Source organism: Coturnix japonica, chromosome 4 (genome assembly GCF_054131305.1).
Source record: "Coturnix japonica strain WE chromosome 4, WE-NBRP24, whole genome shotgun sequence".
Classification (NCBI taxonomy): Eukaryota; Metazoa; Chordata; class Aves; order Galliformes; family Phasianidae; genus Coturnix; species Coturnix japonica.
In genome coordinates this window covers 52450153-52468007 of record NC_140666.1, presented here as the reverse complement: position 1 = coordinate 52468007, position 17855 = coordinate 52450153, and the positions used below count along the sequence as shown (strand labels likewise).

At 42.7% G+C, this 17855-nt stretch overlaps 2 protein-coding genes across 5 annotated transcripts in view; one reads left to right on the top strand and one right to left on the bottom strand.

Moving 5' to 3' along the window:
• Positions 1–6: 6 nt before the first annotated feature.
• POLR2B (RNA polymerase II subunit B) lies at positions 7–17104 on the top strand. Its single transcript, XM_015861567.3, has 25 exons — positions 7–136; positions 242–314; positions 1464–1614; positions 4222–4334; positions 4523–4742; positions 5888–6046; positions 6379–6543; positions 7061–7257; positions 7725–7844; positions 8174–8360; positions 8491–8634; positions 8951–9090; positions 9186–9297; positions 9457–9611; positions 9855–10053; positions 10175–10343; positions 10800–10896; positions 12162–12256; positions 12354–12604; positions 12691–12780; positions 13635–13742; positions 14196–14309; positions 14398–14558; positions 15486–15681; positions 16860–17104. The coding sequence occupies exons 1-25, from the start codon at positions 118–120 to the stop codon at positions 16947–16949; spliced, it is 3525 nt and encodes a 1174-aa protein (XP_015717053.1). The 5' UTR covers positions 7–117; the 3' UTR covers positions 16950–17104.
• IGFBP7 (insulin like growth factor binding protein 7) overlaps positions 13769–17855 on the bottom strand; it is a 79999-nt gene continuing 75912 nt past the window's right edge. For 3 of the 4 annotated variants that reach the window (XM_085546801.1, XM_085546802.1, XM_015861576.3), the window contains one exon: positions 17050–17289. In XM_085546801.1, the coding sequence (XP_085402927.1) occupies positions 17270–17289 (20 nt within the window). In that variant the 3' untranslated portion in view covers positions 17050–17269. Of the gene's footprint in view, positions 13997–17049; positions 17290–17855 lie in introns of those variants that run through there. The other variant, XM_015861577.3, reaches the window with a different exon arrangement.

Sequence of the window (17855 nt, the reverse complement as noted above, 5' to 3'; positions counted from 1 at the left end):
CTCCCCGTTCCCGCCGCCCTCCTTCCTGTGGCAGCCGCTCGGCGGGCGCTCGGTGCCGGATTCTCGGCTTCTTTCTCTCCCGTCCCGGCCGGTCGCGGCTCCCTCCTCGCTGCCGCCATGTACGACGCGGACGAAGGTGAGTGAGGCCGCGCCGGCCGCCTCCCGCCGGGCCGCTCCCCCGCTTCTATGGGCGGCCCCGTAGTGGCGGCCTTGGCCTGATCCGCTCCCTCTTCCCCCGTAGATATGCAATATGATGAGGACGACGACGAGATCACCCCCGACCTGTGGCAGGAGGCGTGCTGGATCGTCATCAGGTGATGCTCTCGTTGTGCTGCTGCTGGTGGGACGGGTGCACGGAGGCCTCGGGCTTTGCGACTAGGCCGGGCCGCGTGGTTCGGCTTTTAGGGAGCGGAGGTGCCCTTGTTTGGGTTATCAGGGCTTACAGACATAGGGCAGCTGGTTGATGAACCTCGTGAGGTCCAACAAAAACAAGGTACAAGGTCTTGCACCTGGGTTGTGGCAACATCCGCTACCAGTACCAGCTGGGAGCAGGTGGATGGCAAGATGGACTTGAGGCAGCAGTGTGCCTTGGCAGCCGAGAAAGCCAGCTGTATGTACTATTACAGTAAGAGCGATGAGGCACCAAAACAAGTTGCCTAGGGAAGTGGTGGAAGTCCTGTCCCTGAAGTCATTCAGGGGGCTCTGAGCACCATAGGTGTCCTTGTTTCTTTTAGGAGAGTTGGACTGTCTGACCTTTAAGGGTCCCTTCCAACTCAAACGTTTATATGATTCTGATGCACTGGCACAAGCTGCTCAGGGAGGTGGTGTAGTCACTCACTGGAGATGTGGTGCTGAGGGACATGATTGGTGGGGATGGGTAGGAGGCTGGACTAGTTTTCCCAGCATAACACCAACAGCCAGGCCCTGTGGCTCCTCATGCTGTTAAGAAGTGCACATTGTAAGCAAAAAGTGTTTTTCTTTTGAACAGGAGCCTTTTTCTATGTGCAGTGGGGATAGAGAACAGCAAAGCCAAGGTAGCGTGAGATCTCCAGGTGCCTTCAGGGCTGTGTGTGGCACACAGCCCATGTCTTCAGGTTATCCTGTTAACAATGAGAGTGCAGGGCTTGGAATGTTGGCTTTGGTTTCATGACTGGGTTGTGGTGTTGGGTTGTGTCTGGGCCACACAAAAGCTAGAGGAATTTAAGATAGAGTGTATACACGGCTCAGCCAGGAGGTGGCAGCAGGTCTGTCACTTTGCAGTCTGCCTTCAAACACCAATGAGAGTTGAGTTTAACATTTCTGAGCATCTGTGTACACAACCCGTGCCTCGGGCAAAAAGTATTTTCTACTGTATTTCAGAGCTTTTCAAGATTTTGTAATGAATTTACCTTAAGCTTGCTGACAAAATACATCACTTAAATTAAGATATCTTGTTAATGTGTTTTGTTTTTTTCTTTCTTTAGCTCCTATTTTGATGAAAAAGGTTTAGTCAGGCAACAGCTGGATTCTTTTGATGAGTTTATTCAGATGTCTGTGCAGAGAATTGTTGAAGATGCTCCACCGATTGATTTACAGGCAGAAGCCCAGCATGCCACAGGAGAAGTGGAAGAACCGGTAAGTGGAGGCAAAGGGGTTTCATAAGCAAAATAAGCAGGAGGTACCTTGAGTAGGTGGGTTTCATTCGGTCTGTGTCTGGAGAGACTGAAGTACATCTGAGTTAGGACACAGCTAAGGATGGAAGTGTAAACTGCTTGGATTCTATAAGGCAACTGTGCAACTGCTGAGGATGGGAGCAGGCCTCATCGACAGGGATTTAGTGGAGCAAGCAAGCTAGCCATAATAAAGCCGTGCTTTGCTGGGATTTTTGGTTCTTGGTAGCTTTATTATGGCAGAAAAAGCTTAAGACTAAAAAGGCTTTTGTTAGGTCTGGGTTTTCTAATAGTGCCCTTACTTATCATCTTCCATTGGTACCATGTTCCACATTATCTAAGGTCTTTGTGAGGGCTTACGAAGTGTGTGAGGGTACAGTACATGTTCTGCATTGGTTGTGGTGCTTCTGCTGTTCACTGTGGTGTCTCCCATATGGTGCGGTTCTGTGTATGTCAATAGTGATGATCCAGTTACTCAAGGTTTCTGCTTCCCTTTTGAGCTTTAAAGGAGTTCTGAGAGTCAAATCTGTTATGTTTTGACTGTTCCTTTCCATTTTTTGTGCGTGCATGCATTGTTTAGAGAGAGTAACAGATTTCTTTTAGTTCCTGAGTTTGTCATAGGGCTCATTCTTGGGTAGATGAACACTCATAAATGTTTGTAATTCCTCTTAATATTTCCTCTGTTGCTCTGTGTATATTATATCTATATTCCCTAGCTGTGCAGTTCTGCAGATGCTGTATGAGCTGTATGCAGTTAAGTGTGGATCTCCAGCATATTATGTGTTTAACTTTGCCCAAGACATAGTATTTGACTTGAGGATAGGTTTCTTGCTCTTATTTATCCAATTAAAGTTTTAAGAGTATGGCCTAGATATGAGAAAAAGAAAACTTGGTTTTTCCTTCAGTTTTACTTGTTGGCAATCTCTTGTCTAATGGGAGAATGCAGGATTTAATTAAGGAGACTGAGTATGATTGGACTAATCCAAGGTGACTTGTTTCTCCCTCCTTCCATGTTCAGCTTTGCATTTTGAGGGCAGCTAGGGCAGTATGTTTTATAGCACACTAAAGTGTTTTTACAGCCGTGCTGAGAGATGGGAATCACAGTAAATGTGTGTTCTACGTGCTTACATGAGAACCTGTGAAAGTTATTTCACACAGCTACTGCTGCAAATCAAGGAGAAAGGTGTTTTTTTGGGTGAGAATTGAGAGCTAGCTGTGCTAGAGCTTTGGTGTTGTACTACAGTAGTCCTAATGGCTCGGATACAGTTAGATAACTGCATGGAGCTCAAGTTTTGCTTTAGTTATAGATATTCACAGCTGGCTTCTAGATGGTGGGGTGGCAGCACTACTGTTCTTTGTTTGGGTTAGTTTCTGTTCTGCAAGCAGTCACAGTGTGAAACAGGAACTCAAAAGAAAGGCTTTCAAGGCAGTGGGTCTTTCAACTTGTTCATGTGCCGGTCGAGTGACTGGCTTATGTTTCTATACCCTTGGATTTTAGTTGGTGAAGGAATGCTTTGGGGACAGCAGCTCTAAACTCTCATTGCAGTGGGAATACGGACTCGCACCTTTTTAAGGTGTCAGTTGTCTCATTGTTTGTGTTGGAGTAAATTTGCCTCTTTATCTTATGCTTAATCAGTTTTATCTAAAGCTATGTCAGCAATAAATATATATATACTGGGCAAATGCTGTTTATTAATGTACTCACTCTGACTTAGTAGATTCTGAGTTGACTGACTTCATAGATTTTGACCTCATTGCAGCCTTTCAATACCTGAAGGGAACTTACTCCCAGGAGGGGAGTAAACTCTTTGAAAGGGCTGACAATAGCAGGACGTGGGGAAATGGTTTTAAGTTAAAAGAGGGAAGATTTAGGTTGGATGTTAGGGGGAAGTTCTTCACTAGGAGAGTGGTTAGGCCCTGGAACAGGCTGCCCAGGGAGGTTGTGGATGCCCCGTCCTTGGAGGTGTTCAAGACCAGGTTGGACGGGGCCCTGGGCAACCTGATCTAGTAAAGGTGTATGTTTGGTGGCCCTGCCAGGCAGGGGGGTTGGAACTACATGATCCTTGAGGTCCCTTCCAACCCGGGTCATTCTGTGATTCTGTGAGTTAATTAGCTGTTTTACAGGAAGACAACGTTATTTGGGTACCTTATACCCTATTATGGGTACCTTAACTCTTACCAATGGTTTTGACTTTTCAGTTACCTCTGTGTGTTTCTTTTTCCTTTAATGAGGTGTCTAGAAGTTATTGAAGGTTCTTGAATGTTTGGCACTGGAACAGGTTGCCCAGAGATGTGGCCGAGATTTTCAAGGCAAGATTGTATCAGGCCCTGGGCAGCTTGATATAGCTGTGCTGTCCCTGCCCATTGCAGGAGAGTTGGACTAGATGGCCTTTAAATGTCCTTTCCAACTCTGAGGATTGATTCTATGATTTGCTCAGCTAGCCAACAGAATAGGGATTGTTTCTACACCCTGAGTGTGAGGACATGCAGCAGCGTTGGGTATTAAGCTCAAGGGCTGCTCTTGAAGAAGAATGGTTTGGCCATTGCAGATAAATGTCTGCTTGTTTTCCAGCCCAGGTATCTCCTGAAGTTTGAACAAATCTATCTCTCCAAACCTACGCATTGGGAAAGAGATGGAGCACCGTCACCTATGATGCCCAATGAGGCCAGGCTGAGAAATCTGACGTAAGAAACATCTTTGTGATGGTTAAAACACAAGGAAGGACTGTCTCTATGCTATTAACTGCTAGTCTTTTTGTTATTTAGTCATTTTGACAATGTAATCATTACTGCTCTTATTACAATTTCTAATTGTTAAATCCCAATGATTTGATAATAATGATCAATATTTGTCTTTTTTGTTTCTTCTGTAGGTATTCAGCCCCCTTGTACGTGGATATAACTAAAACAGTTATTAAAGAAGGGGAAGATCAGCTACAGACACAACATCAGAAAACTTTTATAGGAAAAATTCCTATAATGTTACGATCAACGTACTGTTTGTTAAATGGCTTAACTGACCGTGATCTTTGTGAACTGAATGAATGCCCTCTGGATCCGGGTGGCTATTTTATCATTAATGGATCAGAAAAGGTAAGGGATGGTATTTCACATAGTTGTCTTTACAGGCACTGGAAATCCTGTTACTAATTTCCAATTCTTTTGCCAGGAAGACAAACATTTTAATTTCTGCAGGCAGTCCTAATCTTGGAGAAAGATTAACTTAGTCCTTTGCTAGAACTTTGTGAACCACCTTTTCTTCTCCTAGATGTAATTTTGTTCCTATATGGCAGAGCATCACGCACTCAAAAACATGATCATGTGTCGGAGGAAAGTATTTCTTCCCTTGCAGTCTCTGGGCTGTTCACAGCTGTATAGATGTTTTATAACAAGGATAGGCTTATCCTGTTCCTTTCTTTCCTCTGTTGCTCCTTATTCAGCTTTAGCAGGGCATATCCTCTCCACATGCTTGTGCCTCAGTGATGAAACTGACAGCTTTTTGTTGCTTGACACCTGGAAAAATACAGCAGAAGGAAAACTAGTGTTTGTCCTTGGAGGAGAAACAAAAATGTAGCTTTTACTATCAGAGCTGGCAGTGGAATTCATTTGCATGGTTAGTTCATTGACCTTGGAAACAGATAATGACATGCTTCCTTTATCAGTATTGTGGCTAAAACTAACAGAGGTTTCTCAGCATGCCTGGCAGATGTGGTGAGTGCTTCTCAGAGAAATGTTCTCTGAGTCTTTTTATTTCGGTTGTTTTGTATTAACAAGCCATTAAGTTTTGCTTAATGCCGTGCTTTGAAAACGCAGAGTCTAGTCCAACTGAGCTTGGCAAATTGACTTCATGCTGTGAACAGCTTATAATCAGGAGAGAGACAGGCTTTTTACTTGGTCTCCTAGGAATAGGGCAAGGGGGAATGGCTTTAAACTAAGAGAGGAGATTTAGGTTAGATGTTAGGAGAAATTCTTTACTGAGAGGGCAGTGAGACGCTGACACAGCTGTCCAGAGAGGCTGTGGGTGCCCCATCCCTGGAGGCACTCAAGATCAGGCTGAATGAGGCCATGGGCAACCTGAGCTGGTGCCTGACTTAGTCGGTGAGTGGCAACCCTGCACGTAGAACTAGAAATCTTTAAGGCCCTTTCCAACCCAAGCTATTACATGATGCTATGATTCTATAAAGAAACCCTGTGCTTGTTACTATCAGTTGTCCTTTTATGTTCTTGACTTTACACAGGTTCTGATCGCTCAAGAAAAAATGGCCACAAACACAGTATATGTGTTTGCAAAGAAAGATTCCAAATATGCCTACACGGGAGAATGTAGATCTTGTCTGGAAAATTCCTCTCGACCAACAAGTACTATATGGGTTAGCATGCTGGCCAGAGGTGGGCAGGTATGTCTAAGCAATAATAATCCCCTTGCTGGGACTTGTATTGAAGGTTGTTTTTAGAGATTTTGATCCTGTCTTGTGTCTTCATGTTGTTTACTTTATTCATGTTGTTTATACTTTACTGTATAAGGAAGAACATGCAAGAGGTTGGAAATAGTTTTAAAGAAATAATCACTTGCATAAAGTATCAGAATAGCTTCATAATCTACTGAGAAGTCCTGTTTTCCTGTAGTGCTTGAAAAATGCATTTGTAGCGCATCATCCAAGTTCAGAGAGAGTTTTATTTAAAGGCAAAATCATTTTAGACTAATGTATATTATCCCCTGTCTTTTTAGGGTGCGAAGAAGAGTGCTATTGGTCAGCGCATTGTAGCAACGTTGCCATATATCAAACAAGAAGTGCCAATCATAATCGTCTTCCGTGCACTAGGGTTTGTGTCTGACAGGGACATTTTAGAGCACATCATTTATGATTTTGAAGATCCAGAAATGATGGAAATGGTAATATGTTAAATAACTTGTTTATTAACTGAACATTATGTGATTAATGTCCAGGTGTGGCTACTCTTGTATTAGTCAGTATTTTTGTATAATATTGTATGTCAGTGTTCATTGATTCTTCAGTTTAATTTGTTTTCTATTAGAAGCCTGAAAAACTTCTTGCTTCACCTATTCCAGTGAGTGTTTTAAGTGAACAAATCACAATGGAAATTGTAAAGAGCTAGTGAATGCTTGGAGGGGTAGGTTCTTCTGCTGCTGCCCTTGACTTTAACTAAGCCAAGTCTCTGTTTATGTCTGAATCAGCAATAGTCCTAGTAAATATTTGAATGAGAACTATTGTGTGAAGCCTGAACTAATTTTTGTGTGCTTCCCACATGCTCTGTTGTGTTTTGAAAGAGCTGCTATAGTAAAGCCAGAAAGCAGTAATTCGTAGTTCCTGAAAAGAATTGTTAGCAAGCTACTGCATATTTTCTACTTCAGTGGGCACCATAAGCTTTTGCTGTAATTTGTTCAATAGGTTAAGCCTTCTCTGGATGAAGCCTTTGTCATTCAGGAGCAAAATGTTGCTCTGAACTTCATTGGGTCAAGAGGTGCAAAGCCAGGTGTCACCAAGGAAAAGAGAATCAAGTATGCTAAAGAAGTCCTGCAGAAAGAAATGCTTCCACACGTTGGTGTCAGTGACTTCTGTGAAACCAAGAAGGCCTATTTCCTAGGGTAGGTTGGTATATTCTCAAGTTTGCTGTCCCATCTGCAGTTGGTCACTGAATGCAGATTCAATGCGTGTGTTTGGAAAAGCGAATAGGAGCTTGTTTTTAACCTCAGTCTTCTGGATACTCGGTGATAAATATTAGGGTGTTTGTCTGTTTTCCTAGCTGAGAAAATGCAAATGATGATTAAACAACCAGTTTAATCCCTCACAGTCTCTCAAGCTTAAAAAGACTGTACTACTGCCCAGGGCAGACATGTAGCAGGAGATGCATTGCCATCATGATGTAAATACTAACTTTGTTTCAGTTATCTTGAATTTTAGTGTGTTATCAGCTCTAAGGACATAAGTACTGAAGTTTTAATTTAATCTAAAATGGGCGACCTTTAGGAAACAGTTCACTAATGTATGTAATGAAGGTATGTGTTCTTTACTGTGAATGCTGATGGTTTAAAATATGAATTTATTTCCTTAGGTATATGGTTCATAGATTGTTGTTGGCTGCACTGGGCCGAAGGGAGCTTGATGACAGAGATCATTATGGCAACAAAAGGCTGGATCTTGCTGGGCCACTGCTGGCTTTTCTCTTCAGAGGGTAAATATATAATATATTCTTTAGAGATAATTAATGGAAGAGTCATTGCCAGTTCTGGGCTTCTAAATAAACCTGAATTATATTGAGGCTGATAGGCAGACTTGGGTACCTCAGCTTATATCTGGTCATGGCTTTGTTTCAGCTTGTTTTGAAGCATGTATTCTGCGTGTTCACGAGCAGATTAGTTTGGTGCTTGCTTTTTTGTTTTTCTCCTTTTCCCTTCATTACAAATCACTTTGTTCTGCTAAGAAGACTGGTGACTATTTTTTTCCCCATCCAATGTTGAGTTAACAGTACTGTTTAATCTTATTTCTTGACATCTTCTCCAGAATGTTTAAGAATTTGCTGAAGGAAGTGAGAATATACGCACAAAAGTTTATTGACAGAGGGAAGGATTTCAACTTGGAGCTGGCAATTAAAACGAGAATTATTTCTGATGGTTTGAAATATTCATTGGCCACTGGAAACTGGGGTGATCAGAAGAAAGCTCATCAGGCCAGAGCAGGTGTATCTCAGGTACAATTTTAGTTCTTCTCAAATACATCATTTCTGGAGGCTGCTGGTGCTTTGTTCTAATGTATCGTGATACCTGTAAGAATGCCACAGATAGGAAGCTTTGCCTAACTGAGTTTCTTGTTACATTCAGGTGTTAAACCGCCTGACTTTTGCATCAACACTTTCCCATCTGAGACGCCTGAATTCTCCAATTGGTAGAGATGGAAAGCTAGCAAAGCCCAGGCAGCTGCACAATACACTGTGGGGAATGGTTTGCCCAGCTGAGACTCCAGAGGTAATGAACGTACTATTTTCATCACTACTTATATTTGCCAAACTGCTTTTAACTGGTGGTCATTTTGTGGCTGGACTAGATGATTTTAGTCGCCATTCCAACCTTAGTGGTTATGTGGTGATGGTCATGGCACTTAAAGTACTGGCATGAACACTTAGCTTTATACCTAACTTTGAGTGGTAGAACTAAGATACATGAAATAGTATATTTTGTGTACAGTTCCTTGAGGGCTTGAAACAAAGCTCTCTGGTCTTGGTTTGGAAGATCAGGGGATCTTTTGGTTTGAAAATGCAGAATAATCTTATGTTTCTCCTAGGGCCATGCAGTAGGACTTGTGAAGAACTTAGCCCTGATGGCCTACATTTCTGTGGGGTCTCAGCCATCCCCGATCTTGGAATTCTTGGAAGAGTGGAGTATGGAAAACCTGGAAGAAATATCTCCAGCAGCAATCGCAGAGTATGTACAAACAAAATAACTTAAACAGATATAAGGCTTTTATTACCTGTGCAGCACTTCAGGGTTTTATGTTTTATTTTTTCCCCTCTTCCTAGTGCTACCAAGATTTTTGTCAACGGCTGCTGGGTAGGAATACACAAAGACCCAGAGCAGCTTATGAATACCCTAAGGAAGCTCCGTCGTCAGATGGATATCATTGTGTCAGAGGTACAACTTCAAGACTTTGGGGATCTTTGGAGATGAGGGAAGGCAGCGTATTGGGAATGCTTTGAAGACTCTAAATATCCTTTGCTTTTGGAAATTTTGTTATCCTATTTTGTTTTCTGTGGTTCTGATTCCAGGCTGAGACTTTGCTTTCTTTTGCAGGTCTCGATGATTAGGGATATTCGTGAGCGAGAAATCCGCATCTATACTGATGCAGGCAGAATTTGCCGACCTCTTCTAATTGTGGAAAAGCAGAAGTTGTTGTTGAAGAAAAGGCATATTGACCAACTGAAGGAACGAGAGTATAACAACTACAGGTGAGAGGCGTTTCTGAGATGTAACTGAGGATCTAATTTTCCAGCTGGGAAGCTATAAGTTCCCTTAAATTGAAGGAGAAAATGTTCAAAGCTTTGAGCAGCGCAAAGATGCTTTTGCTGTGTGGCAACTTTTGATACAACTAATGCAGCTGTAGTATTAATAAGGCAGAGAAATCCTTGTTCTTGGGTCTTGAAGTGATCCATTTTATGTGTGTGCTGAGTACTTCAAATATTGATTGTTAGTTGGCAGGACCTTGTGGCCAGTGGTGTAGTGGAGTACATCGATACACTGGAAGAAGAGACTGTGATGCTGGCCATGACTCCAGATGACTTGCAGGAGAAGGGTGTTGCGTATTGTTCAACATATACCCACTGTGAGATTCACCCATCCATGATCCTGGGAGTGTGTGCATCTATTATTCCTTTCCCCGATCACAACCAGGTCAGTGCATCGCTTCTACCACCCTGCTTATAAGGTTGGTAGGAAACCCACAGGTGTATGTGTTATAAGACCCATATGTGCATTTATAAATATGTATTGCTGTCTTCCCTTCTCTCTCTAGTCTCCTAGGAACACATACCAGTCTGCTATGGGTAAACAGGCAATGGGAGTCTACATTACAAACTTCCATGTTCGTATGGACACGCTGGCCCATGTTCTGTATTATCCTCAGAAGCCCCTTGTAACAACGCGCTCCATGGAGTACTTGCGATTTAGAGAGTTACCAGCAGGTACATTGTCAGTTCATGTTTATTAAACAAAAAGAATACTGTTTAAACTGTTATAAATCTGTGCATAATACCTAAATACTTAGCAAATTTATGTAATTTTAAAAGGAACTACTGGTTAAATGTTAACTTACAGCTTGATGCTTAGTCTACAGTGTTCCTAGTGTTGCAGCTAGAACTCCTTTTCCACATAGTTGGCTAAAATGGACACTGGAAAGGATGTGTTTCCTGTGTAAGTTCTCCACATGAGGTCACTCCTGAGTTGATAAACTTAATCTCTCTTTGTACCCAGAGTTGCATTTACTGATACAGCATGGCCTTTCCACATGAGCTGTGGAGGTTATATCTTAGAAAAGGGTTGAACAGCTTCACTGTGAAGAGGCAGGCTTATTTTAGTTGTAAGTAATGCTTGTTTGATATGTACCCATGTTTTCAAAGTATTCATTCAATGTATTACAGGTATCAATTCAATCGTAGCCATTGCGTCATATACAGGCTATAACCAGGAAGATTCTGTCATCATGAACCGTTCTGCTGTCGACAGAGGCTTTTTCAGGTGAGATTTCTCACATTTTTGAACTGTTTGAGAATTGAAATAAGTGCTGTAGTGAGTTGTCCAGAGGCTGAAGGAAAGTTTGTCTTACACTGGAAGGTATCCTTAAAAATGGGAGTGGAGGGAGCTTCACAACGAGAATGGTCAATGTGTGTCTTAACAAAACTCAGCCAGTAATGGTTCATCTTTAGTGTTGCTTGACTTCCCACACTGCATTCCTGGCTCTTCCCTTTTGGTCTTGTTTTCTGTGTTATCTGTTCTGTTTATGCTGGTTAAATGAAAACATGTTCTGAGTATTTTTGTCATGTGAGTTGCCAGTTACACTAATTCCTTAATGACAATATTGTAGCTTTGTAAGAAAATGGTGTATTCAGTAGCACGGCAATTGCTACCAGTGAGGATTGGCATGTGCCTTTCCTTATTAGGAACTGCTGTTGAGACAACTGATGGCTGATGTAACTGATTTTAGATGACTGCTTAGCTGTATAACCTTAATTGGTCAACAGATCTCTGCTTTTATTCATCTTCTGAACCTAAAAAGCGTATGCTAAGTGTCTTGCACCTGCTACCTGCTAATGTAGAGTGAATACGAGACTCTTAGATTTCTGTGGTTCATGTGAAACTTGTATGGAATCTCCTGCATTCATGGGAGCAATTATATGTGGATGATACTGTTTTTAAATGTTGTGGCTTTGCTGTGTTAGCAGCACAGCAAAAATATCCAAAGGCCCAGAGAGAAGTCTATATAAATGGAAAGATTTCCACTGAAACTCAGCATTGCGAGATGGCAGAAGTGCTTGCAAAATGGCGGAGTTAAGTAGAAAAGTAATAGGATATTGATTTGATGAAGATCAAGGGCTCTGAGCACCCTGATGGTAGCTGTAGGTGTTCCTGTTCATTGTAGGGGAGTCGGACCAGATGACCTTTAAAGGTCCTTTCCAACTCAGGTGATTCTGATTCTAAGATAGGAGTCAGCCTTCGGAGTAATAACTGCTTTGTAGATGGGAACATCTCCCCAGTTCAGAATAAAGGGTGCTACTTATAGGTATTTTGGCATTGTCTAAACAGTGACCATCAGTGCCATCTGAAACTATAGTGTTCGTTTGTGGATTTTAAAGGAAAAGTTGTGTGGTATGCGAACTGTTTTGCTTTTCATCGGTGATAGTGGCTTTAATACTTGGCAAAATGGTGCTTTAAATGAAATTGGCATGTACGGATGAAGGAAGATGATGCTGGTGTCACAACAAATATATCTATCTTTGTTTCAGATCCGTGTTCTATCGCTCCTACAAAGAGCAAGAGTCCAAAAAAGGATATGACCAAGAGGAAGTTTTTGAGAAGCCTACCCGTGAGACTTGCCAAGGTAAGATAAAGCAGGGTATGGAGACTGAGTCTGTTGGTTACAAGTCTTTATGCTGAAAAGCCTGGGGATCTATTTTTAACTTTTTCTCTCCCCCAAGGTATGAGACATGCCATCTATGACAAACTTGATGATGATGGTTTGATTGCACCTGGGGTACGTGTGTCTGGGGACGATGTCATCATTGGCAAAACAGTAACTCTGCCAGAAAATGAAGATGAACTGGAAAGCACCAACAGGCGCTTCACAAAGAGAGACTGTAGCACTTTTCTGCGTACTAGTGAGACTGGTATTGTAGATCAGGTCATGGTAACCCTTAACCAGGAAGGATACAAGTTCTGCAAGATCAGGGTGAGCACCAACTCGTATGTGTTTTCTTCTTAACCACTTTTTTCTGTATGTAGTTTACCCATGTAATGTTTTCCTATGGTTCACAGGTACGGTCTGTAAGAATCCCTCAAATAGGAGATAAATTTGCCAGCAGGCATGGTCAGAAAGGAACCTGTGGTATCCAGTACAGGCAAGAGGTAGTGATTTCTTTATCATTTCATCTTCTCTGTGTTTTTAGCATTGAAACCAAAATGAGTTCAGAAAGGGATGCTACTGTTCCTTACAGTGATGTATGTTGGTTGATGCTCAGCTGCACGTGAGCTGACAGTGTGCCCAGGTGGCCAAGAGGGCCCATGCCATCCTGGCCTGTATCAGAAATTATGTGACCAGTAAGAACAGAGGGGTAATTATCCCCCTGTACTCAGCACTGGTGAGGCCACATCTTGAGTGTTGTGTTTAGTTTTGGGCCCCTCACTACGAGAAAGGCATTGAGGCCCTGGAACGTGCCCAGAGGAGGGCAGTGAAATTGGTGAAGGGTCTGGAGCACAAGTCTTATGAGGGGTGGCTGAGGGAGCTGGGATTGTTTAGCCTGGAGAAGTGGAGGCTCAGGGGAGACCTCATTGCACTCTACAACTTCCTGAAGGGAGGCTGTGATGAGGAGGGACTTGGCCTCTTCTCCCGGGCAACAAAAAGGACCTGAGGAAATGACTGCAAGTTCTACCAGCGGTTTAGACTAGATATAAGGAAAAAGTTTTTCTCTCAGAGAGTGGTCAGGCTCTGGAATGGCTGCCCAGGGAGGTGGTGGAATTGCTGTCCCTGGCAGTGTTCAAAAGGAGACTGGATGAGGAGCTATAAGGTATGGTTTAGTGGCTTGTGGTAGCAATGGTAATGGGAGGATGGTTAGACTTGATCTTGTGGGGTCCTTTCCAACCCTGAGATTCTATGATCTCAGGGCCCTTGAAATACTTTAAAGATACAGTTAGAATCGATGGACTGCTTTTCTTAAAGCTGGTGTGCTGGGAAGTACTGACTGCTTGTTTTGGTGCTCTAGGATATGCCCTTCACCTGTGAAGGCATCACACCAGATATCATCATCAACCCCCACGCCATCCCTTCCCGTATGACCATTGGTCACTTGATTGAATGTCTTCAGGGGAAGGTAAGAAGAATGTTTTATGCTGCATGTTTAAGGGATATGAGTTAATATATATGTTTTTTATTTTTTTAGTAAATATACACAAGCAAGCATTACATATACATAAGTGCTAAGTGCTAATGCAGTTTATAAAGGAAAAAGAAGATTGTCCTCCATTTACTTAATGGCAAATAGAAAAGATTCTTGGAGGACCTACAGTCTTGTAAATTCTGTCCAGCAAATCATCTGTTGCTTTTATTCCAAATGCGTCCTGTCACCTAGAAAAAGGAGTAGAAAATCATTGATGCTGTCCAGTTTTGAAAACCTCAGCTAGATTCTGTAACTGGTAACGAATGAAGATACAGCCCTGTCGTGGGAGGGGAATCTCAAGTTCTGACATTAAAAGCTAATATTATTTGAAATGTATTGCTTGATGCTGAGAAATCCGACAAGCTTTTGCAAGTCTTATCTCTGTAGGTGTCGGCAAACAAGGGAGAAATTGGTGATGCTACACCATTTAATGATGCTGTCAACGTGCAGAAGATTTCCAATCTTCTATCAGATTACGGCTATCATTTAAGAGGAAATGAGGTACAACCAAAATATAAATTCGTTGTATATTTAATATGTTTGGCAGACAGTAAGGCTTATGGTTCAGTGATTGCATTGACTGCTTTAGGTCCTGTACAATGGCTTCACTGGGCGAAAAATCACATCACAGATCTTCATTGGTCCTACATATTATCAGAGGCTGAAGCACATGGTAGATGACAAAATCCATTCTCGTGCAAGAGGGCCCATCCAGATACTTAACAGACAACCCATGGAAGGTAGATCTCGGTAAGGATGTTTATTATTTTCTATGCAGCCTTCCCTTTGGAGTCTTTAGCTGCCAAGTTAGCCGCTTTTTCTATGGAGTGAAGCCCACACTGGAGTGTGTAGTCTGTCAGGAACTGTGGCTGCTGGAGCAGTCTGTTCCAGAAGGACTGTGCCCCATGGAAAGCACGTATGCTACAGCAGCCAGTGGAGAACAGAGGTCTGTTGGGAAGGTGCATGTTGGAACTGTGTGAGGGGGAAGGAGCAGCAGAAACCAAGTGTTTTACTTGTAGAGGAGGAGGAGGTATAAAGAATAGTCCAGAAGCAACAGAGTGATGTTGTGCCAGAGAAGAAGGGATAGGAGGGAAGAAACTGTTTTCATTTTTATTGTAGTTTCTTGTTATCTTTCTCTGGTTTTAAAAATAAATTTTTGCCAAGTTGGGTCTGTTTTACCCATCATAGTACTGCGTAAGTGATTGTCCTTGTGTCCACCCAGCAAGGAGGAGCAGAGGATGAAAGGGTAGTTAAGTACTGGAATAGGGCCCCCGGGGAGGTGGTTGAATTGCCATCCCTGGATGTGTTTTAGAGCCATTTGGATGTGGTGCTCAGGGATATGATTTAGCAGAGGGTTGTTAGTTAGGGTACTATGGTTAGGCTGCGGTTGGACTTGATGAACTTCAAGGTCTTTTCCAACCTGGGTAATTCTATGATTCTATGATTTAATGTTGGCACCACTCTGCTATACAGTTGTGCTGTACCTGTCTGGTGTCTGATAGCTGCTTTACAGATATTGAGCCATGTGCCTGCAGCAGCAGAGGAAAATGAATGCTCAGATTTACTCCTGCCTTGGAATACTGCTGTTCTGTCTCTGTCAGGTTACTTGTTGTAGCAACAAGCACTGATGATTCGTGCCAGAGAACTCAAAGAGGCTTTTTTGTTTTTTGTCCCTAGCGATGGTGGCCTTCGCTTTGGAGAAATGGAACGAGACTGTCAGATTGCCCACGGAGCGGCCCAGTTCTTGAGAGAGAGGCTGTTTGAGGCATCAGACCCGTACCAAGTCCACGTATGTAACCTCTGCGGAATCATGGCCATTGCAAACACGAGGACTCACACATACGAATGCCGGGGATGCCGAAATAAAACACAGGTACGTAAGTGTGGGATTCACCACCCGGTGACTCAGAGGAAACACGACTCCGGTGAACAGGAGGAGGGAGAAGTTACATTGAAATGAAAATGTTTAGAGAAACATGAGAACAATTGCTTAGAAGCTTCGTAACTACTTACTGAAGTGTTTATAGTGTCCTAGTCGGTTTGGATGTTTCCTGTTAGAGTGCTGGCCCATCACTTGGAAGGAAATGCTGCTCAACTGTTTCACAGTGGAAAGGTTTGAAAAGTGAACAGTTGGAGAGCTTATTTTTAGAATATTAAAGAGTTAAGCTCTGGATTGGAGGAATTTAGAACTGAGGTTGTCCCCACAAGGATACTTTACGCCTCCCTGGGGAGGTCTTTTGTGTAGCACTTTTTGGTCCTGACTATTTATAGCATGTGCTTTTTTTTTGTACAGTAATTATTATTTATACTGTTTGTTCTATAGTGTGTGCGTAGCTACAGAGCTGCGTCAAGGCAGATTGGCAGCAGAGATAAAAAGAATCGCTTTAAATAGGTTTGGTGTGCTGGGAACTGACTGCTGCAGCTCATGTTGGGGCTGCTTGTAGGGATGTGTGCTGGAAATCTTACCTGCAGTTACTGCATAGGAATTACATGCTTTGCTGTGCAAATGTACCCCTGTTTAAATTACCTTTATTGAAGATCAGATCCCCTGGCTGCTATTTTTATTTTCCTGTTGAAAAAGTTAATTCTGGACAGCTGTTTTGTAGGCTCTACAGACTGTCTCTGCTTCCCTCTTGCTTTATTGTTGTCTTTAAGCAGTCCTCCTTAAATGCTTTCATGCATGATTCAGAATCGTGGAGTCCGTAGAGTTGGAAGGGAGCTGTAAAGGCCATCTGGTTCAGCTCCCCTGCAACAGGGATAGCTACATCAGGTTGCTCAGAGCCCCATCCAGCCTGGCTTTTAATGTCTCCAGGGATGGGGCATCTACCACCTCTCTGAGCAACCTGTGCCAGTGCCTCACCTCACTACCCTCAGTGTAAAAGACTTTTTCCTTATATCCAACCTAAATGTACCCTCTTTGAGTTTGATAGAATCATTCAGATCCAGTTTTGAGCCCCAAAACTTGACAAGTTAGCTGTGTAATTATTTGTTGCTTTAGGAGTGCTTATCAATCAATCAATCAATCACAACTCTTTTGCAATCTCTTCCCAGATATCTTTGGTTCGAATGCCCTACGCCTGCAAACTCCTCTTCCAAGAACTGATGTCTATGAGCATTGCACCTCGGATGATGAGTGTTTAGCTTCCCAAAGAGGTTTTTGAACAATGTGAGACTTGAAGTATTTAGGTTTTGTTTCCTTTTGCGTAGGCTGTGTTTAAAATAGTCTTACTCATCAGCTGTGTGCTTTTTAAAAGTATGTTTATTTCCTGTAAATAGAATGCAAATTTGTAATCAAACTCGTGAATCTCTTTTTATTTGTATATCTGCAAAAGAAGTGTGCAAGCAAATGGGTAATCAAAGAATAAAGGAGGTAAGAGAATGATTAGTGAGCTAGAAAAAGCCCGAGGCTGTGGCTTTCCAAAATACTAACTTAAAACGGTACATAAGTGAAAGTCCTCACATCACAGCTCTGCACCATCATCTGCGGAGAAACAGAAACATGTTATGCTATGCTGCACGCTGTTTTAAGGGGTAGTAATGTCAGAGCTTGGATAGCAGCCCAGGAAGTGAGTTTCCTGATGTCTGATCTGAGGGTGCTTTCTTTCTCTTCCCTCAGGGAGGACTCGGGCTGCAGGGGGAGGATGGTAGGTGGCATTTTTCTGGGCTGAGATCACTGAGAAATCAGGCACCAACTCCCTAAGGGCGTAGCTTATAGCTGTGGAGCAGCCTGTTCCATCTGACAATATTCCATTAATAATATCAATCAGCTCCTTCTTAAAAAATGGGGCCTGCCAGCTTATTGCTTAGCTACAGGCTGCTTACTTGGGAGCTTTCCTATAGCTGACAAGAAACAGCGGTAGCTGTGTGCGCAGAAGACATAAACGACAAAGCAACACACATAGCTGCTCCACCCTTGCTCTTCCCCTCACAGTAACTCTATCTTAGCTCACAGGTTCTGCTGCTTGTGGCACAGCTCAGTAATAACCGTAAGAATGATGTCTGAAAAGAGACTAGCTAAAGAGCTATGGTAAAGGCTGCTGTGCTTAA